Below are 15,943 nucleotides of genomic sequence, written 5' to 3' on the forward strand. Positions count from 1 at the left end.
TTAATGTAAAACATAGTTGCCAAGAGATTACAAATTTTTAGCAAGGAATTATCATATACATCTCTGTCTTGACTACAAAACAAGTACTCAATAAAGGTTTGTTGAAATAGGGCTTAATCTAACAAAAAGTTTCAAGCACGACAGCAGAATTCATAGTCCAATCTAACAAAAGAATGGCTTAATTTTTTTTCTTTCAGATTCTTTCCCAAACTGTTACTTTGTAAGCAGGTAACTAAAGTAAATTATAAATACTAGGCAGAATGATCCACATTAATTTATTAAGCAGGACTGACACAAACATAATGCACATAAAGTACCGACACAGTGCCTGGCACACAGTAAGTGCTGTTGGCTCATCCTCCTCAGCTTCACAAATAGATTAAACAGCAACACATGTACGACTATTCCAGCACTTCCCATCCAAAAATAACTTCTTTATACTTTTTCCTGCACCAAAAGTTTTACCAAAGATATATTCATTTGGATCATAAAAAATATCCAGCCTTAGAAGGTTCCCTATGAAAATGTAAGATGCACTGGTAAGATAACACTTTTTAAGTCACCACCAGCTAATTCATTATGAGAATTAGTGCCAGTTCCTTTCTAATTAATGAAGGTTAATGAATAGCTTAGGAGACATCAAAAGAAAAATGAAAATAATAAAAAGAAGGGAATGAAAAAAAGAGTGTAAACTTCATATATGAAACCAAAGAAAACCAACGTATCTTTTGGTTTAAGCTACTCATCTTGAGAGAAATCATTTGTAAGAGACTTAAATCTCACTTTACACACACATTAGGAAAAACTGAAAAAGAAAATCAATTATTTCAGTAAACCAAAATGAGTAAGATGGTACAGTTATGATAAAGCACTAGGTTATATGGAAAAAGAATGAAATCAGAAGTCTAGAAAAGAATACTATTTCTCAAAAAGCAAAAGGAGTCAGATGACGTAAGTTAAGACTGGATTCAGAATTTGGCCATCACTAACTGCAAGACAATCAGACTTTATTTGCTTTCTGGTGGGACACACTATAAAATGAATAGCATCATCTGTGAAGTTTTTTTGCCAAAAATGTGTAAGCTAACCCTAATCAAGTTGTTAAATCTAACTTCTAGTTTACAGGAAACACGGAGGATATAGAAACAAATTAAACAATGCCACGATAAAACAATCAAACAAATCCAGAATGTGTGACATGCCAAAAAAACAAAATCAACTGGTCTTCTATAAAGATCAATACAATACAAATCAATCCATGCACTCAAAAAAGGTGAAATGTACAAGTAACTACAATACAAAGTGGAATTAAATACATCTTTCGGTTATAAGAGGCTTTGAAAGCAAAACAGTAGATTACTTTTATTTTTAACTACTACAGTTTACACATAAGAAGGAAACTCATAATTGGTCTCTTGATAAATGTATAAATTATACATTCCTATACTTAATCATTCTTAGGAAGAACAAAATTAAACAGACACATGGCATTATATAATCTTATTAACTGTAGTCTCAAAGAACTTCATAAAATGATAAAATATTATATTAAAAACATACTACCTTTGTCCTGGATTGAACTTGTTCTTTACAGATGAGGCATTTCTTGACTCGTGGAGAACATAAAGAACAGGTAGCAATATGTCCACATGGGCCAAAAAGAGTATCTCTCTTCATATCTGAACACACCATACACTCTTCTAAGGTTTCAGAATCATTACTAATCATAGAAGGACTTCGAGAACCCACTTGGCCACTAATAAAAGAAAATAATTCTAATCAAGCCTATCAGAATATTTGTTACAAATTCATTAATTAAAATATTTTTAAAAACATGTAGGGCATCATTATTATATGTAAAAACAGCTTTAGTTATGTTAAAAAATTAAGCTTTAATATCTGTATGTGAAACACTATATACTATTATTTATATACATCTCTGCATCTTTACATATTTCTAATACTATTCAAATTTCAAGTGAACAAATCCTCACCTAGTGGAAAAGGGTGAATCTTCTTGTAACAAGGAAATCAAAAACACTAGATGAAAAAAAAATTCAACATAAACACAGTTTCACTCTATATAGAACCAGCTAAGGAAGGCACAGAAATCAAACAAATCCTAACCAGAGCCCATGTTAGTTATCCTAACTACAGACAGAATGAAGCAGCATCAGAATCCACAACTGACAAATAAGAAAATATGTCACTGCAGCTGCTGTTTTGACATTTAAGTGTATCCTTAAGAAGCATAAAATTCTATTATAGAAAGACAGAATGTATCTATAGATATATAAAGACAGACTGCATCTATAAATATATAGATACAAGACACAGAAATACATGCAAATGACAAACTACTCCTAGAGAAAAAGGATACTCCATTTCCACTACAATCTTCAGAAACTCATGAACACATGTGCAGACAGACACACATACACAAAGCATTTTCAACTTAGACCCCAGTGTTAAAGTTATTACTGCAGTAATTATAGCGCCTTGTATCTATATATTTTTAGATGCATTCTGCCTTTTTGTAATAGAACTGTATTCTCCTTAAGGATAAACTTAAAGAAATGTATACACCTCATTCTATTAATTTCCCTATAACACAGCTCTATGCATGGATTCCAAAGAGATGTCATTTCATCACTACACACAAATTATAAGAGAGGGAAAGGAGCACAAAGGTCAAGGAACAACTATTGAAATGTCCAACGATAAGAACCAGGTATAAAGAGCAGTAACAGCTGTACAGCACCGTTTGGATGAAAAAGAAATGAGATCTATCTTTTGGTATGTCTATAATATCTAATAAGAAATTTAGTTATATCATAAACAATAACCAAAACCATTAACATATTTTACTTTTGGAAAAGAAGACAAGTGTGAAACGATTTTCTTTTTTTTTTTTTTGCTGAGGATGATTTGCCCTGAGCTAACATCTGGGGCCAATCTTCTTCTTTTTGTATGTGAGCCACCGTCCCAGCATGGCCTCTGACAGATGAGTGGTGTAGGTCTGCACTCGGAAACTGAACCCAGGCCACGGAACCAGAGTGCACTGAACTTAACCACTAGGACACCAGGGCTGAAATGATCATTTTTAGAGAAAACTCCATAGGAATTGGTTCATTCATTTGTTCATTCTTTCTTTGATACTTACGAAGTATCTGTGAGGCACTGTGCAGGGTGCCAGAATTATTACAGAGTTTGTGTGAGATATATCCTACAGGTGAGCGTGTAAATTGCCTCTCTTTGAAACAGTCTATTAAAATTTTAAATACATATAATCACAGCATTTTCACTAGTGAGACCTTTCCTTATAGATAAATTTCTCTAACATATAAGGGTACTGGAAGATCAGACTGGTTTAGAAAAGTTTTTTAGAACTTATTATGCACAAAGCATCATATTTAATAATGTAGAGAATACAACATGAAATAAGAGACACGCTACCTGTAGGAAAACTTTTAAAGAAGAAAGGGTCAACACAAAGATAGAGGAAGAGCAAAGACAAAGACATTTTCAAGTAATCAAGTCCTCCATTATGAAACCACATGATATTTTATGTATAGAATATTAAGTTTTATGATAATAAATAATACAAACCTGACTTTTTCTTTATGACACTTTGCCAGTGCTTTGCAGAGACTTGGATCAGGACAGAGATCAAGCGGCGATTGACCTTTCTTATTTCGAATGCTAAGGTCAGCACCATTAGCAGCCAAGAAACACGCAATAGATGCTGCACTCTTCTTCTCTGCCCCCTGGGTACCAAGTCCCATTATTAACTGAAATCAAATGAAGCGAGTCATTATTTTCCCCTTAGGAATCTGTTATCAACTCTTACCACCAACTATATATATATGTATGTGTGTGTATATACGTATGTATATATAGAGAGAGTCACATCACTTAAAAACAGAGACCTGTGTCACTCTGCAAAACATGTTGTTAAGCAATTTCCCTGTTGTATGAACATCACAGAGTGTACTTATACAATCCTAGATGGTATAGCCTACTACACACCTAGGCCATATGGTACTAATCTTATGGGACCACTGTCATATAGGGAGTCTGGTCCGTCATTGACCGAAACACTGTTATGCAGTACATGACTATAAACATATGAATGTGTGTATGTGTGTATTATATATAAAAATACATGTCTGGGAAGAACTTACAGACTATATAGATATGGTGGACATTTGAGGTGCAGTCCTAATAGCCATTCCCCCTCCCTCCTACCCCTAATTTTCTCAGGCATATAGTTTGAGGACTGACCGACTCTCTAGTGTTAGAGGTGGACCAAAGATGACTCAAACCAGTCAGGTATCCACCTCCCACCTCATCTATGTGATTAGTTCAGGGATGACATATAACCCAAGTCAGGTCAATTTAAGGCCAATGAAACTCAGGAACAGGAATTCTGATTGAGATATTGAGGAAACAGTACTCTCTTTTCTATTCAGCTTGGCTCTGGAGCTGCTAGCAACCAACTTGAAACAATAAGGGGAGAGAAAACTGAGGAAAGAACCATACCTAGGAATTAAACCAAAAATGAAGAATGAGACAAATCAGGCTCTGATATCATCCAAGCTACTGATTCAAACATCTTATTTGAAAATAGTCATAATAATTGTGAACATTTATAGAGTATCTACAATGGACCAAGAACTATTTCCATGAATTAAGTCATTTAATCCTTACAACCTTATGGAGGTAGTTACTCTCCTCCCCTCATTTTAAAATGAGAAAAATGAGGCACACAGGAGTTAGAGAATTTACCTTTGGTCATAGAGAAAGGCAGCAATTCTGAAACACTCTTTGGTCTCAGAACCCCTTTACATTCTTAAAAATGATTTTAAAATTCATAGGAAAGGTGAAGGAATTACAATAGTCAAACAACTTCAAAAAAGAAGAAAATTGGAGGACTTTATGCTACCTGACTTCAACATTTATTATAAAGCTACAGTAATCACGACAGTGGGCTGGTATCACACAGCTCAAGACACAGCCCAATAGAACAGAACGTGGGATCTGAAAAAAGACTTCACAGATATGGTTAATTGATTTTGGATAAAGGCATAACAGGCAATTAAGCAGAAAAAGACAGTCTTTTCAACAAATGGTGCTGGAACAACTGGATCCCACAAGCAAAAAAAAAGCCCCTTTGATCCATACTTCATACTATGTATGTAAAAATTAACTCAAAATGAATCATGGACCTAAATGTAACAGCTAAAACGTTATAAACTTCTAGTACAAAACAGGAGAAAACCTGAGAAACTCTGGGTTTGGCAAAGATTTCTCAGATAGGACAAAGAAAGGATAAACAATGAAAGAAAAAATTGATAAATTAGACTTCATCAAAATTAAGAACTTCTGCTCTTCCAAAAACACTACTAAAAGAATGAAGAGACATGGGTCTGGCCTGGTGGCATAGCGGTTAGGTTTGCGCACTCTGCTTCCGTGGCCTGGGGTTCGCTGGTTCAGATCCCGGGTGCGGACCTACGCATCGCTCATCAAGCCATGCTGTGGCAGCGTCCCATATACAAAATAGAGGAAGGTGGGCACAGATGTTAGCTCAGGGTTAATCTTCCTCAGCAAAAAAGAGGAAGATTGGCAACAGATGTTAGCTCAGGGTCAATCTTCCTCACCAAAAAAAAGAACGAAAAGACAAGCCACAGACCAGGAGAAAATATGTACATATCACATATCTGATAAAGAACTTGTATTCAAATTATATAAAGAACTCTCAAAACTCAATGGTAAGAAAACAGCTCAACAAAATAATGAACAGTTCATCAAATATGTGTGCGTGGCAAACGAGCAAATGAAAAGATAAAAGATGTTCAATATCAGTAGTCATTAGGGAAATGCAAACTAAAACCACAACAAGATATCACAACACACCTATTTGAATGGCTACAGTTAAAAAAGAACCACAAAACAACTTTTGGTAAGAATGTAAAGCAATATGTGACTAGTACTTAGTTCATAAACTAAATTTCTACCTAGCTCTGATAAAATATTTTATCAGAAGCAGGTTAAATTAGCATAAATATAAGATCTTGCATTAAAAGATGCTTCCACTAGTACTGAATCAAAGATTATCTTTACTCACTGTGTTTTTGGATGGCTCCCAGGCAGCATCAACCTTCCCCACATCTTGCATATCTTGGAGCTGACGTAGCTGAGACAAGGTGTGATGCCTCAGAGCTTCGTGCAAAGGAGTATCCCCATCCTTATCCTGAATATCTAATTTGGCACCTGCACGGACCAAAAGCTAAAAGAGAAACATCTCATTTTGCTAAAGTATCCCTGCCACAAGAAATTACAACATCTCTACAGCAACAGTGAGAGAGCCCTGGACCCACCTGAAGGAGTTGCCACTAAAGCTAATTATTTTTATGTATTTGCTTCCTACTACTCTATACCCCTATGGCTCCTTACAAATAGTGATGAGCTCTGGTTATTAAAATACATCAAATTAGAAATAACAGAAAGAAATGAGAACCAATATGTTGCTTAATTCACCTACTCTAAGATCAAGATAACTGGGGGAAATTTAGGACAATTTTTTTCTCCTTTTAATTTCAGATATGTGAGTTGGGACATTTTAAGTACTTCCAATGGGACCAACTCATAATGCTCAAAATTCTTCTATTATTTAAACAAATAAGCAAAAGTTATTATTTATTCTATTATCTTTGGTCAACTTTCTCCAAATGTATGGTCACATAAGGAAAGTCATTCTCAGAGATAAAGGAAGAATATTTAACAAGAGGAATTTTAAATACAATAAATGTGAATTGTTTGCTAAACTACAACTTCTTACATAAAATGCATAACTGATATATTTCAATAGATTTTAAGTAGTAAATATAACTTTATTTAAGACTTTGCTTATGGTGCTTTAAGAATTTTCCTAATCCTTTCTACAAATGCTATCAAAGTTTTAGAAAAACACTGTACACAGAAGCCAATCTCAAGCATACGGTCTTACCTGTCTTAGCAAATTACCTTTCTTTTTCTTTTTTTTTAACTTTGTTCCAAAAAGGTTACATAAAATGTCACTCTAGGGCAGTGCTTCTCCAATTTGAACTGCATCAGGATTACCTGCAGGGTTTGTTAAACCACAGATTGCTAGTTCCCCACCCCGGAGGTTCTGATTTGGCTGGTCTGAGGTAGGGTCCAAGGACCTTTCTAGGATGCGGCTGGTTCAGCCTCCAAACTTTAAGAATCACTACTCTACAAAAAAATTTTAAATAGATAATCTTTCAAATATTTTGTCTAGAAAAACCAGATGAATAAAATAAAAATACATATCTCAGCTTTGTTGGAATCTGCAGCAAAAGTCCAGCCAAAGTTTTTAATAATGGCTCACTCTCAATTATACAAATTAAGAGGCAAGGTACTTTTTAAAAACTATTTTATATGTTACTTTGAAATTCTATGATTTTTTTTTTTTTTTTTCCGGTGAGGAAGATCAGCCCTGAGCTAACATCTGTGCTAATCCTCCTCATTTTGCTGAAGAAGACCGGCTCTGAGCTAACATCTATTGCCAATCCTCCTCCTTTTTTTTCCCCAAAGCCCCAGTAGATAGTTGTATGTCATAGTTGCACATCCTTCTAGTTGTTGTATGTGGGACGTGGCCTCAGCATGGCCGGAGAAGTGGTGCATTGGTGCGCGCCCAGGATCCAAACCCGGGCCGCCAGCAGTGGAGCGCGCACACTTAACCGCTAAGCCATGGGGCCGGCCCTGAAATTCTATGATTTGATATTCTGGGATTTCACAAGTCTGGCAACAAAATTATAAAGACTTTGAATATCAGAGTTTTAAGACTCTTCCCTATTATAAATTAAAATTCTCTCAATTGATATAAAATATTAGCCTAAAATCATAATTTTTACATCTAACTATGCCTTTTGAGAAATCTAACGTTTCATTTAAATTTCAAGACATTCTAGAACTCTGTTAAAATACAACTGTAAGCTCAGAGACATGTCAGTAAACACTGTACCCTCACGATCTGGGTGTGTTGTCGTTCCACAGCAAGGTGTAGGGCAGTCTGCTGGTTCACATTCTGGATATCGAGGTTTGCATTACCCTGAAGAAGAACAAAGTTTACAGAGTTAAAATTTGACAACAGTGAAAAACACTAAAACTGTAACTCTTTGTGAGGAATAAACAATATTGGACACTGTTGACCACTCTTCTCTCCTCTAGCTGATGGGGCATTGTTCTCACATGGTAACAGCTGCAGGTAACACAGGAAGAAACGGATGGGGCAGCAAACTTTCTGAAGTAGAACAGCAAGTTTAAAATAATTATTTTTATTATGGTGACTCCATCTAAGAACAGTTAAAGGAGAAAGTACAGGACAGAGTCAAACATAGTTTCCTTCCAATCTCCATTATAGAGCAATGGAGATAATCAGCTCCTTTTAACTGTAAATACTTCCTGAAAAGTTCATATGGGATTCAGATTTATATTCGTGACCTAATAAGGTCACTTCCTCTTGTTGCATAATTGAGCTCTTCCCCATTCAGTGAAAAGGAACTTTGCTTGAGAGTGAGAAGATGACAATGCTTAATTAGTATTAAAAATACATATTAAAGGAAGAGCAGCAAGTCCCATCAGGGTCCTGGGATAGCCAAAGGACCATAAGGGAACATATGATGCCAAGGACAAAGGAAAGGGACTGAGAGGCAAAAGCACTGAACTGTGAGCATCAGGGGACCTGGGTTCAAGCAGTGCCACTTATGAGCTTTGTAAACTTAAGCAAGCATTATATCATTTTATGCCAATTTCCTCAGCTCCAAAATGGTAACAGCATAACCTACTTTACAGAGTCAATGAGAGGATTAAGAAAAGTAACATGTAAACTGTCTAGCACAATGTCTAGTATAATAAAAAAAAAAAAAATTGAAATTAAGAAAAGGGCTACAGATTCAAAAGATAAACTTTATCATTCTTTTTACGTCTCAGAACCATTCATGCCCTCTGACTACAAGTCTGATACTTACCTACCTGTGCCCTTGCTAGGAGCATCACGCAGAGCTGAAACTCCGGTAATGCCATGACATATTCTGGAAGATGGGAGTTTCAGGTTTGTTTTTACTTTATGTTTCTTTGAGTTGATCATGAGGTACTGATCTCAGCTTGTTTTCTTACCATGTCTGTTCTCATATAAATGCAGAAGGTGAGGGATTTTCTTTTTAAGTTTCCTGAACTTTTCCACCATTTAGATTTTCCAAAGTAGCATTCATTGTATGGATGTACATAAGTTGTTTATCCAGGCACTAGTTGATGAACATCTGGCTTGCTTCCAGGTTGGAGCTATTATAAATAAAGCTACTATAAATATTTAGTATTTGTGTGGAAATGTGTCCTCAGTTGTCTTGGGTACATAACTAGAAGTGGGATTGCTAGATCGCACAGTGAGCACATGTTTAACTTCAGAAGAAGCTGCCAAATTGTTTTTCAAAGTGTCTGCTTTGAAAAACACCAGCAGTGTTTATGATTTCTAACTGCTCCACCTCCTCATCAACACTTGGTTTTTAGTCCCTGTAGTTGGTGAGTAGTAGTATCTCATTGTGGCTGTAATTTCTGTTTCCCTAATGACCAATGGTAACTTAAGCAAAGTCAGGATACCTGGTCAATATATCAAAAAAAACTGTATTTCTATATACTAGTAATACAGAATTAGCAATTGAAATTTTAAAACAATTTACAATAGCATCAAAAAATTACCTAAAGATAAATCTAGTATGTGCAAAAACAATCAAACTACCAAAAGACTTTTTAATAGAAACTAATAATCTGATTCTAAAATATGGAAATTCAAAAGATCTAGAATATTAAAGTAATTTGAGAAAGAAGAACAAAGTTGGAGGACTTACTGTAACTGATTTCAAGACTTACTATAAAGCAATAATAATGCAGACAGTGTGGTATTGGCTTAAGGTCAGTCCCTTAGATTTTGGATGAAAAGGAATTTATAATAATTAACAATACTCCTAATAGAAAGAACTTTAATAAAGGCTTAAAATGGCAGGGGAAAGGCAGTTTAACTTTTGAACTATTTCTTTTTTTGTTTTTTTGCTGAGGAAAATTCACCCTGAGCTAACATCTGTGCCAATCTTCCTCTGTTTTGTATGTGGGTCGCTGCCACAGCATGGCCACTGACGAGTGGTGTAAGTCTGAGCCCGGGAACTAAACCTAGGCCACCAAAGTGGAGCATGCCGAACTTAACCACTAGGGCACGGGGCCAGCCCCCATGCACTATTTCGTTATCTAAATTTCTGTAGTTTACGGAGTGTCTATCCTATGATCTGGGACTTAATTATATATAATGTACTATCTACTAAATTTTTCTGCTATTTCATCTTCTTAACTAGACTGTAAGTTCCTTGAAGTCAGGGATCACAGATAATTCTTTGGTAACTTCAGTGCTTCTATATGGCATATGCTTGATTAAAGCACTTAACAAGTTTGCTGAATATACTAAAACATCATAAAACTGCAATCAATAAATAGGTTCCCAAAAAAATCCAATTTCATAAAAATGCAGAGTCATTCTATTTCTGAGATGAATGAAATGACTAAGGTGAGCCTGTGTCACTTTCCAGCCACAGATTCCAGAGGTTCATCAGGAGTCATGAACTGAATCCCCAGATCTTGGCTACAGCCTGGTGTTACCTGATGGCAATCCCCAGCTTAGATATCAACATGATGGTTCTTGGTCCCATGGCTGACTGATACTTTTATAACAGCGACAGCAATTCTGGGAAATTCCTTTTAGTTGATGCCCATTTCATCAGACCAATCCAGAAAGACTGCGCAGAGGGAATACTGAGCTGATGGATCCACTCGCATACACACACACACACACACACACACACACACACACACACACCACCTCCCTCTATTTAAGAACCACTGTTAGGCAGACCCACTGTTAGGCAGAAGACTGAATATGCACTATAGCTGAATTTGCATCATCATGGGATTTTATTGTAACCTACTAATAGGTAGGTGATGAAGTAATAAATGAATGGCAATGGTCCAAAATTGTTAAAAATTATTGAACTGCTTTTCCTACCTGATGTACCAACAGTTCAGCCACTTCAACATGATTATTAAGGGCAGCCAGATGCAAGGCAGTATAACCATCATCTTTCTTCTCATCCACAATCCATGGTCTTGGTAATTTAGATAGTAAAACACGCATTGCACTGAAAGTCAAATTTACATTATTTTAATATTTACATAATTTTATATTTAATATTTTATTTTCTTTAGAAAAAAATATTCAAAAGAAACTTCTGAAATCAAATGAAAATATTCCTCTGTAAAGAAAATTATGCCCTTAGAGACAAACAGAAATTCAATTTTTCTAAATCTCAAATGTACAGCTTTTTGATATTTTAAGAAGTAAACAAAATATCACTATTTGGAGAATAGAACCAAAATAGAATGAGAGTGCTACAAAGGGGAAACATTATGAGAGGAAAAAAAACCAAAGGAGAAAAAAAATTATCCTAATAAGGACACAATTTTAGCTTTGTGGAATCTCTTAGGTTCAATTTGAATAGTACATATTAACAAAAGAGTTAATAAAGAACAACCAGGTAACAACAATAACAAAGTAGGAAAAATAGTGATAATTGAGACAAATTTTATGTAACTGGCAAATTATCATGAACTCTGCAGAGTTAAAAATCTGACATATGTCATTTAGTAGTGCTAAATCCAGTTGACAGCAAAAGACACAAAATGGTCATAATCTAATACTTCAAATTTAAGAATTGGTAACAAAGTATTTTCATAGCAAAAAAGACAAAGTTATCCCAAAGAACACCAAAGATTAAACCATAAAAGAACAGAGGAACTAATTATCAAGAAATGATACTTCTTAAAGAAAAAGTCACCCTACTCCCAAAAAAGAAAAGTGAAATTAGAAGCAACTTTTCTTAACATACATCAGTAACTTTTCTTAACAGAAAGGTTGTATGTGGAAACCTCATAATATAATTTGGAAAAAAAGTTCCCTTAATATACTTATCCACCAATTGTTTTTTTTTTTAAGACTGAGACCTAAGGTAGCTGCTCCTGTAAGGAGTATTGGACTTGGCAGGGACAGCACTGATATATATATATGTTAGACACTGAATCTTCCCCCACACCTAAAAAAGGCAGTAAACGCAGAAAAGAAAAGCTTTTAAAATTGTCCCAGTGAGAGTAAAAAAGGGCAAGAAATAATAGTAAGATACATATTGGGATAGTTTTTCCTAGGGTGATATATACAAGAGAGAAAATTTTGAAACAGAGAAATGTTATAAACATGTGGAGAAACGGTCTGAAGATGCAGAATAAGAATGTGTGTAAATGAAACTGTTTAAGTCTCTAAAATAATGATACTATGGCCTAACATGACCCAGAATATGTTTCCTTAATGGCAGTGGTCTATGAATCCCATGTAGGAAGACCAAAAAGTCTGAAAGCAGGCTTTCGAGTATCCCAGAACCTCTAAAACTGTACTCAAATTTGGAAGTTTATAGCTTTTATCAGATTTTTAAACAGGTTTATGATACAAAGTATATTGAGAATCACAGCTTAAAGATATCCTTCAGTGGTTGTTACTGAAGTTACAATCATTGTTTAGGGGTGATAGACTTCTTTGGAAATCTACGGACCCCAGAGAAATGCACGTAAAAATCTTTACCTACAATTCTGAGGGAGTCTACAGACCCCTAAATCCCATTCATGAACCTCACACAAAGCTAAGGTTTCCTGCTTTAGTTCATTTTCAGTAATTATAAGGATTCTAATCCTCCTCACTCAGTGGATTAAAATAAAATACTAGATATTATGTAGACCTGGACTCAGATTTTTAACAGGGAAAAGTACTGGTCCAACATTATACTACTGAATGTTTGGATATGACATAATCATGATGCTAATGCCATACATTATCTATTACTCTACACACATGACCATGGGAAAAACAGAATTTATAGGAGTTTTATAATTCTTTTGGAGAGTTTTGAAGATGCAAGTATTAAATCATGGGAAAAAAAGTTTTACTAAACACAAAATATAATCATTAAAAATAATAATGCAAACACATTATTGATTTAAAGAAAAACTGTGATATAACTATGTTGACAGAAATGGTGGTAATAGAGAGTGTTAACAGTTTTAAATATTCACTTTCCATGACAGGAAATCAGTAGATAATGTTTACAATTGATAAACTAAGAAATTGCAGGATAAGCAGCAAGTTATTTGGGGGGTGGAGGAGGAGGACAGAGATGAAGAGGGATAAAGCAGAAGACAGTTCTCTTTCATTATAAGCTTTGTAGTACTATTTGACTTAACTACGTATATATATTAATTTGATTAAAAAAATGTAAGTTAAAACACTAAGATAATATTTGGGCTTATTATATTCAATCTTTTTAATTTGCAACTTTACTCCTTGTAGCTAAGATATATAAATGTTACAGTAAGCTTTAAATTACACAGTGTGGTCCACACTAATTTCATCAAGTTGTTTTTTTAAGTCACATTATTGAATAGATATTCCTGAGAAGTTGGTTCCTATGGAACCATGTTTCCCTCTGTCTTCCACTCCAGTTTCAGAAGTACATTCCCATATTACACTGCCAACAGCTCAAAGGAAGGACAGAGAAAGAGGAGCAATTCAACCTCTGAGTATAAGCTGTCTGCTGAGATGGAGCCATCACTTAACTTGTTCTTCCAGTCTTGCATTTTATAAGTGAACAAGGTAGAGAAAGCTGAGGCCCCTCAGAAAGAAGAGCCAACGGCTCAGCAAGTTACTAAGGCATTTAAACAGAAACAGATATGTATTCTTGAAAGCGTGTTGCCTCTCTGCTCTCTCATTACTTTGTGTCTTTTTGCTTTTTCCTCTCTTAGCACAATATGCACAACTGAACTGTCAGAACAAGGGAAAGGTAGTAATTCCAGGCTACTGTTGGAAGTGACAAAATAATCCTCGTCACTTCTAGATCACATTCTACAAAGTAAATCAAATCCTAATATTAAAATGCAAAATTCAGGGGCTGGCCTGGTGGCATAGGGGTTAAGTTCGCGTACTCTGCTTCGGCAGTCCAGGGTTCCCAGGTTCGGATCCCAGGCGCAGACCGACACATCACTTGTCAAGCCATGCCGTGGTGGTGTCCCATATAAAGCAGAGGAAGATGGGCACGGATGTTAGCCCAGGGCTGGTCTTCCTCAGCAAAAAGAGGAGGATTAGCACGGATGTTAGCTCAGGGCTGATCTTCCTCACAAAAAAAAAAAAAAAAAAAAAGAATGGTCTTGACAAAAATTATTCTAAAATATAGTCTCTTGCCTTAATATACTTTTAAAAGAACACAAGACTAAACTATTTTGTTGATAACTCAATTACAGCAAAATCAACTCCTGATTAACATGGGAAGAAACACTGCAGATAGCCCCAAATCAAAATTAACACAAAAGTCAACTGTCAACTAGCCAGGAGTGACATTAATTTTTGTTGTTGCTGTTTGTATATAAACTTTTTATTTTAGAACTCTTAGATTTACAGAAAATTGTGAAGATAGTACAGAAAGTTCTTCACTCCTATTGTTAACATTTTACATTAGTATGGTACATTTATTACAATTAATGAACCAGCACTGATTGTGATTAACTACAGTCCATACTTCATTTCTATTTCTTTAGTTTTTATTTATTGTTCTTTTTCTGCTCCAGAATACATTACATGTAGTTGAAAAGTCTCCTTAGGCTCCCCTTGGTTGTGATAATTTCTCAGACTTTCCTTGTTTTTGATGACTCTGACAGACAGTGTTGATAAATACTAATCAGGGATTTTGTAGAATGTCCCTCAGTTGGAATTTGTCTGATGTTTTTCCCATGATTACACTGGGATTATGAGTTTCGGGGAGGAAGTTCACAAAGGTAACGTGCCATTTCATCACATTACATCAAAGGTGCATTTTATCAACATGACATCACTCTCAATGTTAACCTTGATCACCTGGCTGAGGCAGTGTTTGTCAGGTTTCTCCACTGTAAAGTTACTCTTTTTCCCCCTTTCTATACTACAGAACGCTATACAATATACTCTTTGGAAGGAAGTCACTATGTACAGCCTACACTTAAGGAGTAGAAAGTTATGTTCCATTCCCTTGAGGGTGGAGTACCTACATAAACTATTTGGAAAACTTCTACACTGGAGATTTGGGGTAGATTAATTTTTACAGAGAACTATAACACTCTCATAATAACTAGAAAGTCACTAATTAACGTTCATTACTGACCTTCCTCCCCATGAAAACCAACCAAACAGAAACAAATAATACAAGGCCTCAAGAAAAGAGCCAATCTTTGGGCCCAGGCTGCAAGGTAAGCTAAGGAGAAGTTAAACAGGACAGTCTCTGGTCCCCTTACCCTCACATCAAGAGCTGCTCTGAGAGGCTTGTCTCCTTTCTTTCCATGGGATAGACAACCTTAGGAACCCACAATATAACTATGAAGGCCAGTTGCAGGCTGTTCTCTACAGCACCTTAGTTAATTAAGAGGAGCCTGTTGTTATCCTGCAAGCACAGAGGCCCACAGAGTTGCTGGGATAAGGGTATTACCAGTTCAATAAATCAATCATTTTATTAAGCCAATAGACTCTCACCTCTGGAACACAGTATATGACATTTGGAGATATTTTCCCCAATGCTCCAACACTCTTCTTTATTTCTCAATCTGGTTGTTTTCCAAGAGGTTAAGGACATGGATAGTTTAAAGATAAGATCTTACTACCAGTTAAGCAGGCATTTGTGAATAGTGCCAAAGAAGCATTAAGTTCCGGAACAACTAATAGTGGTGCCCAGCATAATCCCTGGCACATGGTAACACTCAAACGTTTGCTGAATGA

The 15,943-nt window shown here is 35.6% G+C and overlaps 1 protein-coding gene across 3 annotated transcripts in view; it reads right to left on the reverse strand.

Moving 5' to 3' along the window:
* Nucleotides 1-15,943, reverse strand: part of MIB1 (MIB E3 ubiquitin protein ligase 1) — a 118,039-nt gene that overhangs the window by 14,487 nt on the left and 87,609 nt on the right. For 2 of the 3 annotated variants that reach the window (XM_058556824.1, XM_058556823.1), the window contains 5 exons: nucleotides 11,111-11,243; nucleotides 8,027-8,113; nucleotides 6,128-6,289; nucleotides 3,610-3,791; nucleotides 1,564-1,756 (listed from right to left, as the gene is read on the reverse strand). In XM_058556824.1, the coding sequence (XP_058412807.1) occupies nucleotides 1,564-1,756; nucleotides 3,610-3,791; nucleotides 6,128-6,289; nucleotides 8,027-8,113; nucleotides 11,111-11,243 (757 nt within the window). Of the gene's footprint in view, nucleotides 1-1,563; nucleotides 1,757-1,979; nucleotides 2,041-3,609; nucleotides 3,792-6,127; nucleotides 6,290-8,026; nucleotides 8,114-11,110; nucleotides 11,244-15,943 lie in introns of those variants that run through there. The other variant, XM_058556825.1, reaches the window with a different exon arrangement.

Source organism: Diceros bicornis, chromosome 16, assembly GCF_020826845.1.
Source record: "Diceros bicornis minor isolate mBicDic1 chromosome 16, mDicBic1.mat.cur, whole genome shotgun sequence".
Lineage (NCBI taxonomy): Eukaryota > Metazoa > Chordata > Mammalia > Perissodactyla > Rhinocerotidae > Diceros > Diceros bicornis.